The sequence below is a fragment of the Aspergillus eucalypticola genome (assembly GCF_003184535.1).
Source record: "Aspergillus eucalypticola CBS 122712 chromosome Unknown BO83scaffold_18, whole genome shotgun sequence".
In the NCBI taxonomy this organism is placed as follows: Eukaryota; Fungi; Ascomycota; class Eurotiomycetes; order Eurotiales; family Aspergillaceae; genus Aspergillus; species Aspergillus eucalypticola.
Genome location: NW_020290292.1, coordinates 106,862 through 129,514, shown reverse-complemented (window position 1 = coordinate 129,514; position 22,653 = coordinate 106,862). Strand labels below are relative to the sequence as shown.

Genomic DNA, 22,653 nt, shown 5'->3' with positions numbered 1-22,653 from the left:
GGACGATGCACGCGGGGTACATCAGGTGGCTGAGGCTCCGTCATCCACCAAAAGCAACACACTTTTAGATGGGTTTACTGGACTGGGACACTGTCTTCCCAGAGATCATACTACTTCGCTAACCATGTGGCTTGCCAGTCACTGGACTTTTCTTTATTCATCTGGTTTACTCAGTGTTCTGGTAGGTGATTGCGAACTTGCAGAGGGGACGGGCTCGGTTTTACCCGCAAATCATTACGTAGGTCCGTCCCTTCTTGTGCCATTTAAAGGACCTGGAAGTATAACTGGCTATGGCATCCTCCGAAGGAAAAGAGGCCCTGTCACTTGAGTGGCGGGGGTTTCTGCGCCCACGGGTCCTCGGGAAGGCTGGCCGCTATCTCCGATATCTGATCATATCGGATCCAGCATGGCCCTTTCTTGTTCCAGATGCTGGTTCTGGAACATATGTAGCCTGTAACTGAGATCTTCCTCAAGCAAGCTGCGCCCGCATGATAGATTTGACTTGCATGCTGTGTAGCCCTCACTCACCCTCTTCCATCATTCTCCTATGTTCTATCTCACCCTCCAGCTCGTCCACCGTCATGGGTATTCCTCGCCCCTTCCACTTTTCCATTTCCGCCCGCGCAAATCCCTCCATGCTTCTCATGGCCACCACCACGAATCCGAGGTCCTCCCGGTCAACGTCGAATACTTCCCACCAGTCGCCATCGACAAGCTTGACCCCCACTTCCCGAGATGCGAGGTAGATCGAAGCAACGGCAAGGGCGTTCGGTTGGTGCGTGACGTATAACAACTGCGGCGACAGCAATGCTGAGTTGAGATGCTCGAATACTCTGTGAGCAACGGCGGAGGATGGAACGCCAAGGGTCTGGAGGTAGGTCAAGGCGATAGTATGAGGGAGAGCCACATGCGTATTGAATCCCAACGTGCGCAGAATGATCGACTCGATGCGCAGCAGAACCAGTCGCTGTGCGTGATAATCGCCTTCCGTAAGGTGATAGGTTTCTGGCATTGCCTTGTCTGGCGACCCCTTGGGGTTTATGAACCACAATGGCGACGCATCTTTCGACAGGAGAAAAGCGTAGACGTTTAGCACCGAGCGGGGAGAGGTGGGTTGGAAGGATAACTTGGCAGTCATGTACAGTGCTGCGGCGGATACATCCTAGGAGAAAATGATCTATCAGTAACTTTGCTACTTCGTTCAAAGAGAAAATAGCGACTCTGAATACCTTCACCGAGTATATTCGTAGACTGCCACCTTCTGAGCCTATCCAGAACCGGGTAAATGTCACAATGGCCTGCGCGATGATGTCTTGCGACAATCGTAACAGAACCCCCGCTGTTTGTGTGAGCTGCGCGCCCGCAAATCGGACAGATGCTTCTAGATCAACAGGCACACCGTCGATAGATGATGATGAATTTGTTAGCTGCTCTGGTGTTGCTAGCGCATTGGAAAGGTACTTCAACCCGCTTGCGGCCGAGCTTGCCATGTCGCTGGTGTGGGAATGCCGGGGAATTCGTATAGGAATTTGCACGGAGGGTGATCACAATTATGAACACGATAAAAGGAAAGCCCTTTGGTCCTTGATGTGCAGTTGGCTAATTTTTGCAAAAAGGATCTTGTTGCTTCGATCCATAAGCTTGGTCTTGACTGTTGTTCCTGCAAAGCTGCGGCGATTTGAGGCTCACCGCCCGGTTAAGTGGGAGTGATCAACATCGACATGGCTTCCTCAGGTTCAGAGTCTTAGTACTAGCCCACAATGGACATTATGAAGTAATTTGTTTGTAGTATCATGATATATTGCAATCAGAGCTTAGTGATCCATGATGATGACTACTGTTTTCAGGAGGTGTAGACCAGGGGGTTGACATGTATACTACTACAATATACTAGCGCCTACTATCTGGAAATATATACCGGAAGTTACTTACTAGTACAGCAGTGGAAGTACTAATAGAAGTGCCAGATGAGCAGACGCTTCAGTTATTTCTAATCCTACTAAGTAGACTTTGATGTACTATGCGTATAGTATACTTCATACCCTCCATATCAGCATACTAGACAATGAAATAATCAGTTGATAGAGACGAGAGCATGTGACCCCACAAGCCTTAGGCAACCATGCCTCGTAAACCAGAAACGATGCATCGCTGCAGCTCGAGTGCACGCAGCCCACATTAACAACTATCTATGCCTCGCAGGTTCCACGGTATAAAGCCGACTACGTACATATTTCCGAGCCGTACATGCCAGACGTCCTTGAGGCCTGCTCTTCAAAAATTAGACTCATTCATCCAGTCGGGTTGAAGGATGGAGTACTGACAATGATTGAACACAGTGGATATTGCTGTGTCCCCCTTATCCTCCGCAAATGATTGCTTAACCCCGAGATTGCTTAATCTCACGGAGGAGAGGATCGTCTGCGAACTAAACCGCATGAAACGGGACCCCAAGAGTCCAGACTCTAAGCACCCCGGGGTCTGTCTAGCAATGACAGCGGAAAAGGGGCATCACCGTTTTGGTCACTGCGTAGGACGTGGCGTCAATGGTATATGCCACTATCCAGTCGTCAAGGAGACCATTGCCTCTGCCAGTACTCCAAATGACGTCGTCGGGTCATGGAAAGGTATTCATGCGCCGTCTGGAGTCATTGCTTGCCCGGTTCAGGGGAGCTGAGAGAATGGGGCGAATTTGTGCCTAATAAAAGATCATGACAGCACAATATCACTCAAAGGCCATGTAACCACCCGCTTCATCCACCACTCATCTAGCGCAGGGCCTCGTGGTGGAGCAAAGAGAAGGTTGTTCAGCCACCGGCTTTTTGCTGTTTGGCGGAGCATGACTTCTAAGAATACATACCCAACCTCGCGATATTTCGTGGTTCCTTGACCTAAAGGATCCATCGCGATTCCTCGTCAGATTGTTGACCACATATCGAACATTCTGAACACCAACTAAGACAGTCCGGCTCTGAATTCTCCAAGATCGCTCCATCCACTCCTAGATAGATCGTGCAGGATCCTCAGCACTCGTCGCTGACAGGGGCACGTGCGGGTACGCCGTCTGATCACTTATCGCTTGGCGGTCGAGTTCATCAACCTGAAGAACATCTGTTACAATCGCGTCCTGTTTCCACTTAGGCTATTGTCCATAACGTATACACCGTCGACTTTCGGCCCATTGCTAAACCGTTTTTACGCTTGATCCTCTATCAATTCCTTGTTTATCGCCCCGCAATCCAGCAAAGAAGAGAAGATCTAGAGGGACAGCTTCGGGAGCTACTCATTTCCGTCTTTCTCCTCCCCTCTCTTCCCCCCCCCTTTTGCTTCCTCGCAGACGAGCGACCGCGGCATACGTGACCGTGCATTGTATTGGACGACGAATCGACGTGGCATTCCAGTCCGTGTCCAAGTGGTGCGACCGACCGCGACCCTTCGTCATTCCTAGCCCCATCCCTTCCCACCTACCGTCCAGTCACCTTCGACCTCAACAATGCTCCGCGACCCCGAGCACCCGTCAACTACAGCCACGCCTGCGAGTAGCAATACTGCGAAAGTGTCCTCGACAGCGGTCGCATCGACCGAAATCGAAGAGACTTGTCAGCCTTACGCCGACAATCAACCTGCCCACCAGAATACCCCTGTAACTTCTTTAGCACCGAGCTCGGATGCGTTATCCCCACTACCGCCGAAACAATATCCTTCACACCCCTCTCACCGTCGGGCGAACACCGAGATTATCCCGCGGCAAGCCCCTCTGCCGTCCAGGAAGCTCTTCTCCGATCAACCCAAAACCTACGAAGACTTGGACTCCGGCACTACTCCCTCGAACCCACCAGTTGAGAGTACTGCCAGAAAGAGACTCGAAGAAGGCGCAAAGCGCTTGTCGGGCTGGTTTCAAGGAAAGTCGGAACCGGTCAACCTAGGAGTAGTGTATCAGTCAGAAGAGCAGGACTCCGCCGCCACAGACGATATGGAGAAGCGCGCCAGTCGCGAATTCTACGGGTCGCCCAACGTCCCAACGGGCCTGACAAGCCGAACTCAGAAGCGGATGACTGCGCCGTCGCCTCTGAAACAGGTTACATCATCAAGTCCCTTCTCGTTCTTCGGATTAAAGAGACAGGGGGAGAGCAGACCGGAGCTGCCCGAACCTGCCCAGGACGAGTTCTTGAACCTCGATATCAACGCCGCTTTATTCCCGACTGGATTCAGTAATCTAGAAGGTCGGGAAGCCTTTGACGCCCTGAGACAAAACGCAGATACTGTACTCAGGCGGCTACAGGCTGCATACAAACAGAGGACATTCGCCTTGCATGAAGCTCTGGCCGACAAGAATGAAAAGCAAGAGGAGCTGGAGGTCACTCGGACACGCATCGGGAACCTCAAGATCCAGTTAGATGGCATGGCCGAGAAAGTCATCCAACAAGAAAAAGCCATGAAGGCCATGGCAGAAGAGCTGGAGCATGAGCGGCAATTACGTCGCCGAGAGGAAGAGGCACGCCTGCGCAGCATCACGCTGGTTCGGTCTAGCGACGACGAGAGTACCTCTGACCTGGGGGCTGAACTTCAGACCCCCAAGCGGAGCCTCAAACGCGCCAGCAATGGTACATTTACAAGCGACTCCGGCTTCGATTCAGGAGATGAGAGCCTTGCAGAGAGTGTCTTCTCCCGCCGCGAAGTGCTCGAGTCTCCAGCGTCGACGGTCGCGCCATCTCCCAATATCTCGCAGATCACCTTGTCTACTCCCAGTACAGCTGCTCCTGCACAACAGAGCCAGAAAGAGCTCAAACCAGCGCCAACTCCTGCACCAGCACCGACACCTGCGCGTCCATCTACTTATGATCGGGTTATAAAAGGGCTGACACCGAGGAGCATCGCCAGCTCGTGGACCAACAGCTCCAAATGTAACATCTGTCATGGGGTTCCTTCCTCGGAAGCCTGGAGCGTCATGGGGATCTTGAAGGAAGAGAACAAAGGACTGAAGGAGCGACTCGGGGAGTTGGAGAACGTGATTGATGATTGTCTGTGTCTTGTTGGGCCCTGACAGCTTGGTATGCTTGCTCTACGTTGACCGAAGCGTACGGATACCAGAAAACCACGGCCTTGATTGGGAGGAAACGGCGAATATGACCGTTATACAGTGATACCTTGAGATACCTAGACAGAGTACTTTTTGAGAGAGATACTTTTTTACTATTTTTGTTAGAATTGTCGAATACCCTACCATACAAACAGATCATTGGTCGTTTCCAGCTCATAGTGCTGCATCGTGAACGTTATAATTCTTGTAGGGGCGGAGGAAAGCGACCAAGTGGCCTCAACGGGTTAGCGTGGCTGGGTGGGCGCAAAGTGGCCAGCGAGGCGACTCTGGATCGCACCCGCAATCCCCGTCGACCTCATCGCTTCCTCCCTTTCTCCTCCTCCATCCTCTCTCTCTCTTCCCGTCGTCTTCTCTTCTTCTCCTTCTCCTTTTGTAATTCCCCTCCATTCCTTCAGCTGGTTCTCGCCTCCAGCTTTTCTTTCTTTCTTTCCCTCCCCTTTTATTCGAGTAATCCTGCAGCTCTGGGAGGTGCAACAGTCACAATGAGCGGACGTGAGTCTTGCACGCGATCGCTGCCCTTTTCGCGACAGCGTTCTATCTTTTACCTCAATGGGTCAGCAAATGCTGATACTCAATTCTAGTCCGGTTTCTCGATCTCATCAAGCCTTTCACGCCCCTCCTCCCGGAGGTGGCCGCCCCGGAAACCAAGGTTCCCTTCAACCAGAAGTTGATGTGGACGGGGGTACGTGATACTTGTCCAGCTCGACAAGAGCTTCTAAGCTAATGGAATGTTTCTGCAGTTGACTCTCCTGATCTTCCTGGTCATGAGTCAGATGCCCTTGTACGGAATTGTCTCCTCTGACACCTCCGACCCTCTGTACTGGCTCCGTATGATGTTGGCCAGTAACCGGGGTACCCTGATGGAATTGGGTATCACCCCCATCATCTCCTCCGGCATGGTTTTCCAGGTATGTAATGGGGAATTTGCAAGTTGAACACGGAATTGGGCATTGGCTAACATGTGGCTTTTCTGATAGCTCCTCGCTGGTACCCACCTCATCGATGTCAACCTGGACCTCAAGACCGACCGTGAACTGTATCAGACCGCTCAGAAGCTCTTCGCTATCATCCTGTCCTTCGGTCAGGCCTGCGTCTACGTCCTCACTGGTCTTTACGGCCAGCCCAGTGACCTTGGTGCCGGTATCTGTGTCCTCCTGATTGTTCAGCTGGTCGTTGCTGGCTTGGTTGTCATCCTGCTGGATGAGCTTCTCCAGAAGGGCTATGGTCTTGGTAGCGGTATTTCTCTGTTCATCGCGACCAACATCTGCGAGTCGATCGTCTGGAAGGCTTTCTCCCCCACGACCATCAACACTGGCCGTGGTCCCGAGTTCGAGGGTGCCATTATTGCCCTCTTCCACCTTCTGTTGACCTGGTCCGACAAGCAGCGCGCTCTTCGTGAGGCTTTCTACCGCCAGAACCTCCCCAACATCATGAACTTGCTGGCCACTCTCCTCGTTTTCGCCGCTGTGATCTACCTCCAGGGCTTCCGTGTCGAGATCCCCGTCAAGTCCTCCCGCCAGCGTGGCATGCGTGGTTCCTACCCTGTCCGCCTGTTCTACACTTCCAACATGCCCATCATGCTTCAGTCTGCTCTGTGCTCCAACATCTTCCTCATCAGTCAGATGCTGTACTCTCGCTTCTCTGACAACCTCCTTGTCAAGCTTCTCGGTGTTTGGGAGCCTCGCGAGGGTTCTGCCCAGCTCCACGCCGCTTCCGGCATTGCCTACTACATGTCTCCTCCCCTGAACTTCAAGGAGGCCCTTCTTGACCCCATCCACACCGCCGTGTACATTACCTTCATGCTGGTCGCTTGCGCTCTCTTCTCCAAGACCTGGATCGAGGTTTCCGGCTCTGCTCCCCGTGACGTTGCTAAGCAGCTCAAGGACCAGGGTCTCGTGATGGCTGGTCACCGTGAGCAGAGCATGTACAAGGAGCTCAAGCGTGTCATTCCTACTGCCGCTGCTTTCGGTGGTGCTTGCATTGGTGCCCTGTCCGTCGCTTCTGACCTCCTTGGTGCTCTTGGCAGCGGTACCGGTATCCTCCTTGCCGTTACGTAAGTCTTCACTCTTGTCTCGATTCTTTTGCATGAATACTAACCTTTGTCCTTAGAATTATATACGGATACTTCGAAATTGCCGCCCGTGAGGGCGACATTGGATCGGGCCTCAAGGGCCTTGTTCCGGGTAACTAATAAGGCCCCTTTTTTTGATGAAAGCATGAGAAGAAGTTTGAGGGCTTATGTTTGTTCGTGCAACTTTCTGTTTCTTCTCGGGTAGAGTGCTGTTGTGGCTGGGATCTGGATTATTTAGTTCTTGATGGATGTATGGCTAGTTTTTAACAATTTGCAGGAGGGGAAGATCTTCTCTACGAAGATACGTCCACGCCACAGCTGTACATAGCACCTACCTGGTTTGTAACCATATTGACAAAAGATCTAAAATTAACTTAATTGGCTTGACCATCTCGGGTACCTTTTTACTTCAACTGCAAGGGGATGGTGTCTGATGCAGATCTATAACTAAGGTAACAATTGCGGGTATATACCGAAACCACACTTATACACAATCAACTGCAGTACCACTTACACTGCAACATCGGTATTCACTTTTTTTACTGACACTCACCTAAGTCCGGTAATCACCATTAATAGTCACATACTCGTGACTGAAGTCACAGAACCAATAAACCGCCTCCTCTCCACCAAGACCCTTCTCACCCTTCTCACCACCTCCAAGGTCAACCACAATCTCCAAATCTTCCTCTTGCAGAATAACCGACGCGCGATCCTCATCCACCTGCTCCGGCTCGCCGTTCACCAACAACTTCAGCTCCGCACTGCCATCCACAGGCTTGAAGCTAACACTAGTCCGTTCCGGCACCACCGTACCCTCCGCAACGCCCTGCGTGTAGCCAATCGCGCACAGGATCCGGCCCCAGTTCGCGTCCTTTCCATACAAAGCAGTCTTGACGAGAGGGGACCGCGCGATCGTCGATGCGATCAGTCGGGCGGACTCGTAGTCGGGGGAGTTTTGCACACGGACCGTGACGAATTTGGTGGCGCCTTCGCCGTCCCGGACGACGAGCTGCGAGAGGGATTGCGCGAAGGAGGTCAGGACGTTCTGCATGGCCGTGTAGTCTGCGGACGAGGTCGAGGTGATGGGTGCGCCGCCGGCAGCGCCGTTGGCCAGGATGGCGATGGTGTCGTTGGTGCTGGTGTCGCCGTCGACGGAGATGGAGTTGAAGGACCGGGATACGGCGTGCTTGAGGAGCGGCTGGAGAGCCGAGGGGGCAATGGGCGCGTCGGTGCAGAGGACTCCCAGGAGCGTGGCCATGTTCGGGTGGATCATGCCGGCACCTTTGGTCATTCCGGCGAGGCGGTACGTGCGGTCCGGGGACGAGGGGAGAGTGAAGGTCTGGGAGAGGAGCTTGGGGAAGGTGTCTGTTGTGCAGATGGCGCGGGCGGTTGTGAGCCAGGCGTCGTGGGTGGAGGATAGGGTCGAGTGCGCAGTGGGGATTTTGTTGAGGATCTTGGAGATGGGGAGGCTGTTGTGAGGATGGGATTGTTAGTGATGAGGTGACGATGGGAGAATGGGGAGGGGTCGTTACCGTTGACCGATGACACCGGTGCTCATGACGAGAGTGCTGGGCTGGGCGAGGCCATTGCACTCGTCTACCTTGCTGCCCATGCTCACGGCATCCTCGAGGCCGCCTTTACCTGTCACGGCGTTGGCGCAGCCCGAGTTGATTACCACGGACCGGATGCCTTCGCCTTGGGTGGTCTTCAGAGTGTTCTTGCTTGCTTGGACCGGGGCGGCCTGGAACTTGTTGGTGGTGAAGACGGCGGCGGCGGAGCAGGGCGTCTCGGAGGAGATGAGGGCCAGGTCCGGGAACCTGGTGTTGGATGCCTTCACGCCAACGTGGGTTCCGGAGACGGAGAAACCCTTAGGGTAGGTACCGGAGGCAGGGATATACTTCTGCTTGGAGGCGGGAATGGCCATATCCAAGGGCGCAGAGTAGTAACGCACCTGGCCCTTCACCATGCGGGCGAAGGTAGCCATGGTGGTAGTGGCCGCCGAGTTGGTAGGCAAAGCCATTGGGATTCCTTTTTCCTGGGGGGCAGATGAGCAGATGTTAGTAAAACTGCTCCCTGCAATTGAGGGAATTTATATTGGAGAAATCCAATGGGTGTGGATGCCTTCTCCAGGGCTGCAAGAGTGTCCTTGGGTATATATACCTGCAGGAGAGAGGATCGGAGATAAGTTGAAGTAGATAAATGACTCACCGAATTGACTCGCTCGACTTGTCAGGGGCCTAACGACCGCAACTAATTCGATCAGGCAAAGTGGACGTGTAGACCACTGCCAGACAAACCAAGTGAGCAGTCTCAATGGAAGATACAATAACAGAACAAGCGCAAAGCACCGGAAACAGGAAAGGTGAAGTGATGCGATTCGCGGCGATGAAATGCCGCTCCGATATCGCGGAATCGGAGAAACCGTCGGGCCTGCCTTTGATTGATTGATTGATTGATTTGCTGCGCGTTCCAGACGCGCCCATCGCAGGGCAAAAAAGTAGCCACGAGGAAGCCGACCAGATCTATCAGCGATCAGCATTCCCAGCAAGCGCGCTCATCCCTCGCGTCCTCTGTTGTGCTCGTCGCCTCTTCTGGACCTCCAGAAGAGCTTTGTTGTGCCCCAGATGGTATTTGCTCTCCGCCATTCCCCCGAAGCTGCTTCGATTTCCTCCCCCGGACCCATTGACTAAAATGAAACGCAAGCATCCAGAATCCGATGACCAACTCCCGATCTCTACGCCCAAGAGGCAGAGGACTACGGCCACCAATGGCACCGTAAATGGGAACACCAACGGTGAACGTGAACGAACCCCTGAAGCTACCACCACCCCTACGAAACGAGTGAAATCAACACCTCAAAAGCCCACGACCGATAACACCCCAGCTGCTCTTAAAGCTTCGGGGTTGAAGACGCCAACTCAGAAGGCTAAAGCGAAGAATCTATTCTCAACGCCCACGAAAAAGTCTACTGTTGCAACTCCGTCGAAAGCCCGTGCCGACCGGTCCGCTAAGAAGAAGAGCGCTCGGCTTCTCCTCGAACAGGATGACGAAGACATCTGGGACGGCGCTGACCGTCTTGCGGAGGAAATTCTACAAGATGATACCAACAAGGCTCCCAGCAATGCATCGGCGACAGGAAAAGGTTTATTAGAATCCATCGAGGAGGAGTCTACTCAACCCGCCGCGAATGGTGCAACAGAAGGAGCACCAACACCCAAGCGTCGTGCAGGACGACCAAAGGGCGCAAAGAACAAGCGTTCTCCCACCCCGGAAGGAGAACTCCCAGCTCATGAGCGATACTTTTTCCAAAACCGCGCCGGACCACCCCGTACATCGAACAACAATCTAGGCAAAGTAAACCTCTTAACGCACGAGGAGTACTTCGAACGGATGTCACAATACGCAGACCCATACAAACAAGAGAAATCATTCCTTCTCGACCTCCATTGCCGGTCCTTTCCCCAGTGGGACTTCGAATTCGACCAAGGCTTCAATATCTGCCTGTACGGCTACGGCTCCAAGCGCCGCCTTCTCCAAGAATTCGCAGATTGGCTCTACCACCGTCACCACAGCAGTTCCGCCTCAGGCTCCGTAGTCATTGTGAATGGACACACGCCCAACATGTCCATCCGTTCCATCTTCGCCACGATCGTCACCGCCGTCCTGGGTGCCGATATTCCTTCCAAAATGGGCTCTCAGCCCCAAGAAGTCCTCGAATTGCTTCAGTCCGTCCTCAAGTCCCGACCCTCCCAGAAACCAATTACCGTTCTCATCAACTCCATCGATGCGCCTGCCCTCCGGAGAGCAGCGAACCAAGCCCTCCTTGCCCGTTTAGCCGCTACGCCGAAAATCCATCTTCTCGCGACGGCGGATACCCCGAATTTGTTACTGATGTGGGATCTCAGCCTGCGTGACCAGTTCAACTTCGTCTTCCACGACTGTACAACCTTTGCGCCGTTTGATACCGAGTTTGATGTCGTTGAGGAGGTCAGCACTCTGCTGGGAAGAAAGGGCCGTCGTGTCGGTGGTAAGGAGGGTGTAGAGTTCGTGTTGAAGAGTCTGCCTGAGAATGCGAGGAATCTCTATCGGTTACTTCTCACGGAGCTGCTATCCATGGCAGATGAGGGACACATGTCGGATGATGACATGGATGGTGGGGGTAATGGAGGAGGGGATGGCAGCAACGGCCGAGGAGAGGAAACGGGCATTGAGTTTCGAATGCTGTATCAAAAGGCGGCGGAAGAGTTCATTGCCTCATCGGAGATGATGTTCCGGACGCTGTTGAAGGAGTTTCATGATCATCAGATGATTACTTCGCGGATGGATACGAGTGGGATGGAGATCCTGGGAGTCCCATTGGCGCGTGACGAGATGGAGGGTGTCTTGGAAGATTTGGTATTGAGTTGAATGTTGACTGACAGGATGATAGATTGATAGATAGTATAGTATAAGATAGGCTAGTATAGCGCCTTGCACGGCATGGCATAAATCCATGATACCCTGTATAACACAGAATACTTATTGCAGCATTTGGGGCGTAGTAAGCCCAGTGTTTATTCATCCGCTAGACAAGATACATAGATCTTCGAGATACGATACCACCATAACAGATCATATCGCACATCTCAACATAGTCTGCCTAGAACTGCGCAAACGCAGCCAACCCCATCGTAGCCCCGAAACTAATCTTGAAGGGAATATGGTGCGACACCGTCTTTTGCAGATCCACCCGCTTGAAGTACTTCTGCACCGTGTTGACCGGAAGCAAATTATATCCTCTCGCCGCGGCCCACTACATTGATATCAGTACACACATCACCAACCCAAAACCAAATACAGCAAAGGGAGATAAGGAATGATCAATCAACCCACCTCAACAGCAACAATCCCCATCCCCAAAAGCACCACCAACACTCTCGAAAACGCCCTCAACCCCACACCAACAACCAACCCCAGCACGCTGCCCAGACTGACCTGGCGCATGTTCGAGGCCGTCAGGATCCCGCCACCAGCAGTATTATAATTCGAATTTCTGGTGGTGCCTTGTTTGCGCAGCAACGGGTCCTGGGAGTCCATGGCCCAACCGGAGTCCGGGGAGATTTGGGATTCGGGGCGGTAGTAGGGAGCGGTGTATTGGCATTGCATTGGGGGTGCGCGGAAGGGGGAAAGTGGGTGGAGGGAGAGGGAAAGGCCGACACCGAGGCCGGTGCCTAGGAGGGTGGTTGTTGTGCGGCTGAGGAGGAAGGCCATTGCGACGATTGTGGTTGCGGTGGATAGGATAGGAGGGGGCTTGTTTGGGAGAGGGGGATGGTGAGGCAATTGAGTGGTTATTGGCGTTCTGGTTGTCGGTAATGGGATGGGTTTGGAGGAATGGATTATAGGGATGAGATGGAATGAGAGGGAGCCTGGAAGGGCGCTGCAGGTTGTGGTTATTATGGTTATGGTTCTCAGCTGTTCTGGAGTTGCGCCCTCGGTATGCGTACGGTGACGTCACGGGGGTTAGTCTGAGAGGTAGATAGATACCCTGTTCTGGGTAATTTGTGGTAGGAGATGTTTGTGAAGGGAGGGTGTATTGTACTAAGAGAAGCAGGAGATGCTCGTGCGAGATAGGAAGTAGAGATATGATAACTTTTGCAGTCAATGGCTGTGGACGGAGAGAAGGTGTTGAGGTGCGCACCAGTGCTAGTATGAGAATGAGGAGATGAAGCAATCAAGCAAGCATGCCTCGGATAGGAAGGTGATTGGAGACAAGGACCGGAGTTAGTTCTAATGCCTGAGGCATTGGGATAATACTACTAGTAGTTGACGGGAAAGACGGGTGTGACCATACACACGACCTGCATGACCAGACGTGACCAGCATTACGATACGCCAAGGTGGAAAACCGCGGGAAATCTACCAGACTATGTATCACGTGACCAACTCTATAGGCAGCAAAGGAGGGACGGACGGGCAGTGATTGGTCGCCACGGCCGCCCTGCGAACGACGGCAGGAAAAAGTCGGCCGCCGCGGGGAAAAAATCGAGGGGTAGAAAGCAGGAACCGGCACTGGTTGGTCCAGATGCTGGACCCCGTCTCCGCGGAGGCGAACGGGCGGCGTTACTGATAGTTCAGTACGGAGTACTTAGTAGTTGTTCCTCGTCGGCCGTTGACTCACTCCTGCTTTTCTTTCTCTCGACATCCTCTTACTCACGTCCTCTCCATTCCCTAGGGTGCTTTCATTCCTTCTGGACTTCTCTTCTCGTACATACTTTTGGTCTTCATCCCATTGAACCTTCTTCCCCTTCATAATGTCTTCCCAGCAGAATGGCGATTCCAACGGCACTGCCAACACCTTCACTCTGAAGGCCGGTTTGGCCCAGATGTTGAAGGGTGGCGTGATCATGGATGTTGTCAACGCGGAACAGGTATGCCTCTACATAGGATCCTTAAGCTCAATTGGTGTCAGTCGTTGCTAACATTCAATTTGTCAACAGGCTCGCATTGCTGAAGAGGCCGGTGCCGCCGCTGTCATGGCCCTCGAGCGTGTCCCCGCCGACATTAGAGCAACGGGTGGCGTGGCTCGCATGTCCGATCCCGGCATGATCAAGGAGATCCAGAAGGCCGTTACCATCCCCGTTATGGCCAAGGCCCGTATTGGACACTTCGTTGAGTGCCAGGTAAGCTACAATTAACTCTTCTTCATGGCTGTCCGTTTCGCCACAAACTGACACACCGTCCACCAGATTCTCGAAGCCATTGGCGTCGACTACATTGACGAGTCGGAAGTCCTGACCCCCGCCGACGACGTCTACCACGTCACCAAGCACAACTTCAAGGTTCCCTTCGTCTGTGGCTGCCGTAACTTGGGTGAGGCCCTTCGCCGTATCTCGGAGGGTGCTGCCATGATCCGCACCAAGGGTGAGGCCGGTACTGGAGACGTCGTGGAAGCTGTCAAGCACATGCGCCAGGTCAGCTCGGACATCGCCCGTGCCCGTGCTATCTACCAGTCCTCTGCCGACTACGAGCCCGAGCTGCGCCAGTTTGCCCGCCAGCTGGAGGTTCCCTACGAGTTGCTTCGTGAGACGGCCGAGAAGGGCCGTCTGCCCGTGGTGAACTTCGCTGCCGGTGGCGTTGCTACCCCTGCCGATGCGGCGCTCATGATGCAGCTGGGCTGCGATGGTGTGTTTGTTGGTTCCGGTATCTTCAAGTCCGGCGATGCGAAGGCACGCGCCAAGGCCATCGTGCAGGCCGTCACTCACTTCCGCGACCCTAAGGTTCTCGCCGAGGTGAGCGAGGGTCTGGGTGAGGCCATGGTGGGCATCAACGTGGCGCAGATGTCCGAGGCCGACAAGCTGGCCAAGCGGGGATGGTAAGCGAGAAGCATTCTAGAGACTTATTTTCATCGCGGGCGTTGGAAAAGCTGGTCTACTGTGTTTTTGTACACTTGTGTTGCATTTGCTGCCGTCAAGGCGATTTGTCTTAGTACATTGTTGATATGAGCCATGAGCACATGATCTACTATCCTTTGAGTAATAGAAATGCGGTGGTTAGACGGGCTTTTTCTTTTTTTTTTTCTCATTTAGACTTTCTTAACCTCGGGTTCCTTGGCACACTTCAACGTTCCATAGTAGCTTGATCGTCTGACCTAACTATAGCTAGCCAGTAATCTCACACATCTTTCCAAAAATATTGCCTCTGATATAATGATCTCCCATACCTATAAACAATCATACCTATACCAATGGAAGGGACCGGAGCACCAGCTCAACTCCGTTTTCCAGGCTAGCGGCGGGCCGGAAGGCGCCCTCGGCTTGCCGCCGATCCGCCGATGAATTCGCTCAAAAGACCCATCTCACCGGTGAACAATTGACTCACCTTCGTGTTCGAACCTCCAGAGCACGCCAAGAAGATTCCACTATCTGTTTTTGAGTTGAATACAGGGACCCCATTGCGCCGTTCTTTGACATTGAGTAATCGAATCATTCACCGAGACGGCGCCGAGAAAGTTACTTTCAATTACCGTTACGTGACATACCACCTTGCAGACGGGTAATCTGCAATGACAGCTCTTACCATACCGCTTGTTAAGCATACTGCTCCTACTCTAGCCGTGAAAGCTATTCCAAATCTAGCGATGCGATCATGTGACTAAGAGGCTCGGGAAAGTCAGTCTATGACAGCTACCACTAGTGACCCTTCAGGGCTCCCCACCCCGAGACTAGGGCACTACGGAGGCCGCTACGGGATGTAAGGCCCTAAAGTCAGGTACTAGAATACTATAGCTAGCCCGCATTTATCGTTGAAATCTGTAATCCTCGAGAAACTATCCTGAAGAGCCCTTCTAGACTACCACCCCGGAGGCTACTAGGGCAACCACCAAGGGCCCTCCTCCCCCAAGCCCTCCGAAGCTCCCCAAGAGTCTCCCAAGAGCCACCACCACCAGGGGCACCTCCAGAGGCACTATGGAGGGTGCTACCTAGGCAAGTACAACAGATATAAATTTTCCTATATTATGTATTATGGTAGGATGATAAACCTAATATGGCTCAGCTGCACTCCGCATGGTATGCCCTGATATTTTCTGAGGCCGCCACTTCCTTACATCTTGATTACCGAATATGGAAGGCACAACTACGTACTACTGCCCGCTACATAGCATATAGTAAATAGTTACAGCTTAGACTCCACACAATCCACCCACATCTACACCACACACTCTCTAAGAACAATCATCAATAACTACACACACACACACACACACACACACACATACACACTCGTTCATCTACCCAACTCAATCATACTATATACATTGACACTCAACCCAACACAAACCATAAACCCTGCAACCGTATCTTCCACCACGACTAGTGCATCATACCACCCAGCAACAATGAACAACCTCGCCGTGATCCCCGCTATCCCCATTCTCCTCACCATCATCATCGGAATTTTCCTTATCCCTATCCTCATACTAGCTGCCATCCCCACTGGGATCTTCCTCTTCTGTGTGGCCGTATGCGGCGTAATCGCGGTTGTCGTGTTCGGCCTGTTCTCGATGTTCTTCATCAGTCCAGTGATCCTCGTGGTGGCGGCTATAACGTGGTTCTTCGTCCTCACCTATCGAGCGTGCAGATTTGCCTTCACGGTTATCTTTGGTCTCTTGGTTGATAGGTTGTGGCCTCCTGGTCCTTTGCCGAATGGGTGGGCTAACTGATTTGCTTTGGGCAGTTTTGGTTGAGAGGTTTTGTTGTTGGAATTGGAGATTTGGGGGGTGGGGGTGGGGGTGGGATGGGATGGGAGAGGGGTTCATAGAATGGGAGGGACTGGGTTTAAGGAATGGATTATGGGTATGATGGGTTTAGATCATAGTTGTTACTAGCGATGGAGTTGGTTATGGTTTCCGGTCTTTGTCTTATGAAATAAGAGTAGATTGTTCACACCAATGACAGCGATAATATGTGTCTCTCATAATCCGAACTCAGCCATTGGGAATTAGCAGATATGCTAATAATAACCCTCGTCCTTGGAGGTATATCAATTGTTGCTTAAGCACTAGCCCTCTTCTTAGCACAAGCTATGATCATAATTGCTGTTGGTGGGTTCTGGTTCTTGATCATTACGCTGATCATATTCGGTGACTGCCCACTAGAGTATTTGGTAGTATTTTGGGACTGATTGAAGGTGGTTGAATCAGTTCGGACTATAATTGATTTAGAGGAAGGCTGTAGTAGTAGTAGTTGTTGTTGTTTTCTGTGTTGCTGTTCTTATCGTTATTATGCCATAGAATAGATACTTGACTAGAATAGCAATAGAGACGTTCGCAGAACAGTTCTAACGAACAATAGTAATGTTAATATTACGTAAATAGCTAATGCGTTTCTGCCCATTTCACCCATCGGCGAATACAATCGTCTACCCGTTTCAGAGACGCCTTCTCTGCCGTGATCTCAAACCACTCGCGATGCTCCCGTCCGCAGTCCGGACATTTCCCTAGGTCGCGGATCCGCACGTCGCCAAGCTCCAGATGAATGAGCCGTTCCACACGGTGGACATGGGGCACTTTGCGTCCCGGAACAAGAGTTGCAGTACTGTCATCATTGCTGCGGCCGTGTCGAGATGGCGATGGTTGCGGGGTGGAGGGCGTGTAAGGGTAGTATCGGATCAACGTGAGATGGTGGCCGCATTGTCGGCTCCACTCATTGAGTCGTCGCTGCACATTGTTAGCACGCCCGATCTTTAGACGGAGCGTGCCGGGGCTGTCATGAGTTGGTGCAGATGCCAAGGCATTGAGATCGCGGGCGGTCCGAATTGCATCGCTTACGCGGCGGTCACGTCCTGGGGAGGATGTTGGCGGCACGAGGTTCGAGGCTACCTCTGAAGAAGGCAGCTCTTTGGATTCAGATGTCGACGGTGTCATCCAGAACATGTAGATATAGCCTGGCTCGTCGGCTTCCGAGATAGGCTTGGACAGTTCTGCGGTGAGGTTGGAGGTCGTCTCCGGCGCAAGGCCAGACGGAATCCAAGAGAGAATGTCGTCGTCGGTGCCTGAAGAGGAAGAGCCAGGTTTGCTGGGTCGAACAGGAACCTGGTGAGGAGACAGGGATGGGATTGGTGTTGACAGCTTCCCAGCGGGGGCTTGTTGCATCTCCGTTGGAGCATTGACCGGCCGCGACGGCCGGATGTCTTCCTCCTCGATGACCTCGAAGCAGCAGCATATCGTACGTCTGGTCCGCTTCTTTGGTGTTGGTTTCCGCTGCCTGCGGCGCTTGTCTGAAGTCCCTGCGTCGTTAAGATCCATCAACCCTAACCGCTCCATTAAAGTGTCGATACTGCCACGGGGCCTCAATCGCGAAGGGTTGGCCCCGCTGTTCGTCTGCAGAACCGACGCTGCCTGATCTTTGTGCTGCCAGCAGTACATCGCAGATAGGTCGGTCTGTTGTGACTTCGAAGCCGGTGTCTCTGATGGCGATGGAGACGCCAGAGCCCGGCGACATGGCCGCCCATTGGAGGTGACACCGCGACAAGTTGTGGCCGGATCAAGGGAGTCCGTGCGACCCAATACAGCTTCTGGAGTATTTGCAATAATAGGCATGGCGCGATTATGCAGCGCTTCAACAAAAGTAGGTAGAATGGAGTAAGCGTGGAAAAGAACAGGCAAGAAAGAGCGCGGCAATATCACCAGGCATGTTTAAAAGCAGACCAGCGGCAGAATTCCGAGGTTGAAGGGCTTTATTTGCCCATGGGTTAGGGGGCAGAGACCCACATCGCGTTATATTCATAGCCGATCAAGCTAAATTAGTAGCATCTGGCGAAAAATCGAGGCGACACCTGAAACCGATGCCCCATACCGAGTAAAGTGTCGTGCTGCCCCTTACTTTGTAGGGCCAAGCATGCACCGCCTCTGTGGCTGAGGAAAAGAGGCTGACTGCCAGGTCATCGTGTCTGCGCAACTTGCATCAGTTCCACGGCCATGGTCCTATGGGGTTTTCACACATACACATGAGCAGCGCTTGTTGTCGATTCGGGTGGCGATTCACTGCATCATTCCCATTACAGCCTGCCTCACTTTGGACTTATAGAATAATCATCATTTTTCTTCTTTTTGGTCTGTTTTACTCGGGTTGATCCAATGCTAGCGACTTGACTGTATTCCTCCCCTGCCTGTCCACATACTGTTCCAAACCGGAGCCAGATAACGTTAATATCTACCCAACGTAGTCGAAACTCACTCCCCGACATTTGACCCAGAACGTGCGTATCAACTGACTAGTTGGCGCTCTGGCACCCCTTGCCGCTAGCAGTGACGCAAGGAAGCGTTGCCTGTCCTCGGGCGACGTAGACGCACCTTGATGTTGATTGGAAGCGTCATTGCTACCTAGATCAGCCAGCGCTGCAGCGAGGTGGGGGCGCGCAGCCCCTTGCTGTTTGAAGATGAGCTTTCGAAGCACCTCACAGAGATGCTCGAGGTCCGACCGCGCGCATCGCCCGGCCACCTGATTGATCAGGATACGACAAAGGGCTGGAAGACACTGCATGATGGCAGTTTGAATAGACCCACCGTCATTTGGAAGCGTTAGCACATTCACCCAGAACTGCGAGGCAGAGCGGAGCGGAAGTGGTTCAGGCCCTCGCAATGAGAGGAGAGTGAAATTCAAGACAGCTTCAAGAACTGACGGCCGTTGAAGCTCACCCCCATTTGAAGAAGGAATTTGGCTGGCTTCTTGGGGCGGCGTCGTGAGTGCAAATAGGAAAGGGTGATATTTGGGGAGTAAGCGTGTAAGGAAGTCGATCCCACTGTTGGCGACTTCGGGGTCATAGTACTCAGGTTTCTCATGCATCCAACAGAAAGTGTCATACACGTGCACGATCAGCGCAACCGTTTCGTCACGGATTCGCTGACAGTGTGAGCTATGAGATGCAAGGAAAGATGAAGCCGTACCCATCACTATGTCGGTACCAACACTGCCTAGAGGTATGCTCTTGACAAAGTTGACAGTCACCATTGGTGGGAAGACATATGGTCCCGTACTTTCGATATAACCAGCCTTCAAGATGTCGCATGCGGCTTCAATTATGGTCACATCGACAGGGAAATCGGTGATGAGCAGCTGCATGCATTGCATGATCAGGTTCTGAGACACGGCGCCACTGCCCGTATTCCAGAATGTCGGAGGGTAGGGGTCACCATCCCCATGGTCGTTCGACTCCAAATTCACCTCACCATCGGTTCTCAGACCCTTACCAATACTTGCGACGCAGCGCAGCACAAATTGGCCACGGGTCTGAGCCTGCTCCACTAAGCCACCAACCGCCTCATCACGGGCCGCCTCTGCCTGCCCGTGGAAAAACCGGAGAATTCGTTCAATGACTTGTGACTTTGCTTCGTCCGTAGGCAAAGTCTGGATGATGGCGGCGATTCCTTCTAGTACCTTTTCCATGGTATGAGTAGTGGCCGTGGGTTTGAAGCGGAAATGTTCGAATTGGTCAATGAAGGCTGGCAGTTCTGAGGTTAGCGCGTTGCGGCATGATTTACAAAGATATGCAATTGACTTGGATGCTGTTGGCGCACACGAGCTAACATCGAGAGACGCGAACAGAAAGGTAAGGACTCGAGGTAGCAAGGCATGTGTGCGTTCAAAGTACGACTGATACTTTCCCAGCATGTCCACCAAGGTTTGACGTGGTTTGTCTGGGATTAGCACTCCATTTCCTTCGCACAGGCGAGCGAATTCGTCACAGAAGAAGATCGAATTGAGACACTCGTCAGCGTGTTGGTTCTCATCGACAGCCTCCGAAAGCTGAGCAATGCAGAAAATAGCAGCCTCAAACGTGCGCCATTCCTGCTGTACCAGTGATATTCTTGCTCGTTCTTGGAAGACCCGGACAAGCTCCACCCCCAACATTGGGTAGATGGCTAGGAGGAAGTCACACACATCACGCCTAAACGAACCGAACTCGCTACGGTCATCATCACCCCAACCTTGCAGCTCTTCTGGGCTCGGAAATTTTAGTTTTTCAAAGCAGTCCAAAGCCGCTTCGGCCAAATTCCTTTTAGCCGGCTCAAGACTCGTTTGATCTTCCGAGTCCGAATATATATCCTGGAGGTCATCGGCGACTTCTGTCCACCACTCAAGAACAAGCGGCGAGGCCGGATCGTCCACCGCTGCGTAGCCAGGAGCTTTGAACAGCGTGTGTAGAAGAGTGAGCATTTTCGCATGCTGTGGGTCTAATTGTTTGGTCATGAGGTCTCTCTGCTTCAACGTTGCATAAGCCAATAGGAGATCCAAGAACGACATGTTCTCGTCCTCAAAATCCGCCTCAATAAGTGACGCGACGTGCGCAGCCCCAAAATCACTGACAACATACTCCATAATAGCAGTGAGATGATCCTGGGTAAAGATACTGTCACGCCAGTCTATCAGCTCGACCACAACCTGTGTTGCAGATTTTGCAAGTCCAGGTACTTTCATGCTCTGAATGATGTAAGCCGTCGTAGAGGCTAGGTCCAACACAGACAACGAATCACGCAATTGGATTGCGCTCCGTACATTCATCCACGCCTGATATCGGGTCAGATACGAGGTGCAACTGAGAATCTAATAAAGTTTGAGAAACGAAACCTACTTGATATGAGTTGATAGCTTCAGTGCCCAGGGCCTCATCTGATACCGGGATCCCAGAGGCATGCTGCTGCATAACATGAGAAAGAACATAGTCAACGACAGCAAAGGCGTCCTTGACATTTACGTATGTATGGTGTTCCTCTCTGCTTCGTCGTGGTTCTGAACTCCATCTGTGAATCTCCTCGGCGAGGATATTGGAGAAGTAGAGCAATGAGGTTACATGCCGCTCGGACATAGCAGGGAGCACCGCACCCCGCAAATCAATGGACTTGCAGTGCTCTTCTGAGACATGTTTCCCGTTTGCCAGTGATGCTGCCAGGTTACAGAGTGCTCTGGACCAGGGAGCGTTGGGTTTCAGGAACATGGTTGCGAGGCTTGAAGCCAACTTCCGTATGACCAGGGGCCGCTCGCCCCCATTAACGAGAAAGACATAATGATCTATCAGTCGCCCTAGAAGTTCCTGAGCCTCCTCAGAGCTTAGACTTTGCCTGAATGAGTCGTCTGTTAGCCACGGTCACTGGTGGAATTTGGGGCTCGTACGGAACGAACCAATCATGATTAATCTTGACCGTGAACGTCAAAGCACCAAAGAACCTTAGGTCTGTGCTGGCCTCACTGAGAAGCTGATTGGCGATTAGCCATGCCTGGGGACTTTTTTGAAGACTCTGCAGGTGCTCTTGGATGGCTTTGATCTTGGCGGGGTTCCCAGTATTCCCCGGATCATAAAGTTGGGACACGAGCTAGAGGTAACTATGCCTTAGTGATTATTCGATCCATATGGGAACATAAAGCAGCGACCATACCGACTTGGCCTCATTGATGAGGAGTTGCGCGTCTATGGCTTGGCCTGGGATGTCCACAGACATGGCCGAAACAATGAGGGCCTTGTTTAGGCTGGGGGAACTGTCACTGGCACAATATAGATTGGTGAGAGATGGTGAAAGGGGAGTCACGTGTTGATAATGCTATAACGAAAGTAGCAGGCGGTAAGCAGAAGAGGAAGGTGGGATGTGATGATGGGTTCAGAAAGAGACAGCAACAAGAGAAAGGAATACCAGAGCTATAGTGGGCTGGTGTGAATAATAATGAGATCCAAGGTAATGGGGCAACAGTTTGGTTCACACTGATGAATTGGGTTAGTACCAATTACTGTAGTCATTCACTTAGATAACTAGTTAGTTATCAACTGTGGTGTGGTGTCATAGCTTCACCACTACATTCGGCTGATCATACAGCGACTGAAAAATTAAAAAAAAAAAAAATTAAAATACCGCAACAGACAAAGCTGCTCAGTTTTAGACGAGTAAGGTCAGCAACAGACCGGGCGACATGTAGGGATAGTCATCTCGAGTGGACTAGTTATGACTGAC

The 22,653-nt window shown here is 52.3% G+C and overlaps 11 protein-coding genes across 11 annotated transcripts; 6 read left to right on the top strand and 5 right to left on the bottom strand.

The window, feature by feature from the left end:
- Positions 1-236: 236 nt before the first annotated feature.
- On the bottom strand, positions 237-1,759 carry BO83DRAFT_341131 (putative cyclin). Its single transcript, XM_025528614.1, has 2 exons — positions 1,230-1,759; positions 237-1,162 (listed from the first exon to the last, which is right to left on the bottom strand). The coding sequence occupies exons 1-2, from the start codon at positions 1,488-1,490 to the stop codon at positions 521-523; spliced, it is 903 nt and encodes a 300-aa protein (XP_025386347.1). The 5' UTR covers positions 1,491-1,759; the 3' UTR covers positions 237-520.
- Positions 1,760-2,043: 284 nt separating this feature from the next.
- BO83DRAFT_379785 (uncharacterized protein) lies at positions 2,044-3,015 on the top strand. The gene is made up of 2 exons (XM_025531589.1): positions 2,044-2,272; positions 2,325-3,015. Exon 2 carries the CDS (start codon positions 2,438-2,440, stop codon positions 2,675-2,677), a length of 240 nt encoding a protein of 79 aa, XP_025386346.1. The 5' UTR covers positions 2,044-2,272; positions 2,325-2,437; the 3' UTR covers positions 2,678-3,015.
- A 229-nt stretch (positions 3,016-3,244) lies between these two features.
- BO83DRAFT_67284 (uncharacterized protein) lies at positions 3,245-5,221 on the top strand. The gene has a single exon (XM_025537526.1). It carries the CDS (start codon positions 3,494-3,496, stop codon positions 5,042-5,044), a length of 1,551 nt encoding a protein of 516 aa, XP_025386345.1. The 5' UTR covers positions 3,245-3,493; the 3' UTR covers positions 5,045-5,221.
- Positions 5,222-5,395: 174 nt separating this feature from the next.
- BO83DRAFT_364073 (translocon subunit SEC61) lies at positions 5,396-7,558 on the top strand. Its single transcript, XM_025529599.1, has 5 exons — positions 5,396-5,593; positions 5,683-5,783; positions 5,842-6,009; positions 6,079-7,154; positions 7,211-7,558. The coding sequence occupies exons 1-5, from the start codon at positions 5,584-5,586 to the stop codon at positions 7,290-7,292; spliced, it is 1,437 nt and encodes a 478-aa protein (XP_025386344.1). The 5' UTR covers positions 5,396-5,583; the 3' UTR covers positions 7,293-7,558.
- A 167-nt stretch (positions 7,559-7,725) lies between these two features.
- BO83DRAFT_316661 (bifunctional ornithine acetyltransferase/N-acetylglutamate synthase) lies at positions 7,726-9,159 on the bottom strand (the record flags this gene model as incomplete). Its single annotated transcript, XM_025527671.1, has 2 exons — positions 7,726-8,644; positions 8,708-9,159. The coding sequence occupies 2 exons, from the start codon at positions 9,157-9,159 to the stop codon at positions 7,726-7,728; spliced, it is 1,371 nt and encodes a 456-aa protein (XP_025386343.1).
- Positions 9,160-9,560: 401 nt separating this feature from the next.
- On the top strand, positions 9,561-12,007 carry BO83DRAFT_448195 (origin recognition complex subunit 2; the record flags this gene model as incomplete). Its single annotated transcript, XM_025536672.1, has 3 exons — positions 9,561-9,598; positions 9,705-9,802; positions 9,886-12,007. The coding sequence occupies 3 exons, from the start codon at positions 9,561-9,563 to the stop codon at positions 11,580-11,582; spliced, it is 1,833 nt and encodes a 610-aa protein (XP_025386342.1). The 3' UTR covers positions 11,583-12,007.
- BO83DRAFT_379782 (uncharacterized protein) lies at positions 11,579-12,591 on the bottom strand. Its single transcript, XM_025531588.1, has 2 exons — positions 12,048-12,591; positions 11,579-11,967 (listed from the first exon to the last, which is right to left on the bottom strand). The coding sequence occupies exons 1-2, from the start codon at positions 12,423-12,425 to the stop codon at positions 11,815-11,817; spliced, it is 531 nt and encodes a 176-aa protein (XP_025386341.1). The 5' UTR covers positions 12,426-12,591; the 3' UTR covers positions 11,579-11,814.
- Positions 12,592-13,318: 727 nt separating this feature from the next.
- Positions 13,319-14,817, top strand: BO83DRAFT_379781 (pyridoxal 5'-phosphate synthase subunit PdxS). Its single transcript, XM_025531587.1, has 3 exons — positions 13,319-13,582; positions 13,652-13,834; positions 13,901-14,817. The coding sequence occupies exons 1-3, from the start codon at positions 13,466-13,468 to the stop codon at positions 14,528-14,530; spliced, it is 930 nt and encodes a 309-aa protein (XP_025386340.1). The 5' UTR covers positions 13,319-13,465; the 3' UTR covers positions 14,531-14,817.
- A 1,233-nt stretch (positions 14,818-16,050) lies between these two features.
- Positions 16,051-16,374, top strand: BO83DRAFT_438698 (seipin co-factor family protein; the record flags this gene model as incomplete). Its single annotated transcript, XM_025536117.1, has 1 exon — positions 16,051-16,374. One exon carries the CDS (start codon positions 16,051-16,053, stop codon positions 16,372-16,374), a length of 324 nt encoding a protein of 107 aa, XP_025386339.1.
- A 331-nt stretch (positions 16,375-16,705) lies between these two features.
- On the bottom strand, positions 16,706-18,252 carry BO83DRAFT_400176 (uncharacterized protein; the record flags this gene model as incomplete). Its single annotated transcript, XM_025533379.1, has 3 exons — positions 16,706-16,798; positions 16,954-16,957; positions 17,114-18,252. The coding sequence occupies 3 exons, from the start codon at positions 18,250-18,252 to the stop codon at positions 16,706-16,708; spliced, it is 1,236 nt and encodes a 411-aa protein (XP_025386338.1).
- A 613-nt stretch (positions 18,253-18,865) lies between these two features.
- BO83DRAFT_316737 (putative importin 13) lies at positions 18,866-22,149 on the bottom strand (the record flags this gene model as incomplete). Its single annotated transcript, XM_025527676.1, has 4 exons — positions 18,866-21,220; positions 21,285-21,771; positions 21,833-22,023; positions 22,087-22,149. The coding sequence occupies 4 exons, from the start codon at positions 22,147-22,149 to the stop codon at positions 18,866-18,868; spliced, it is 3,096 nt and encodes a 1,031-aa protein (XP_025386337.1).
- Between the last annotated feature and the right edge of the window lie 504 nt (positions 22,150-22,653).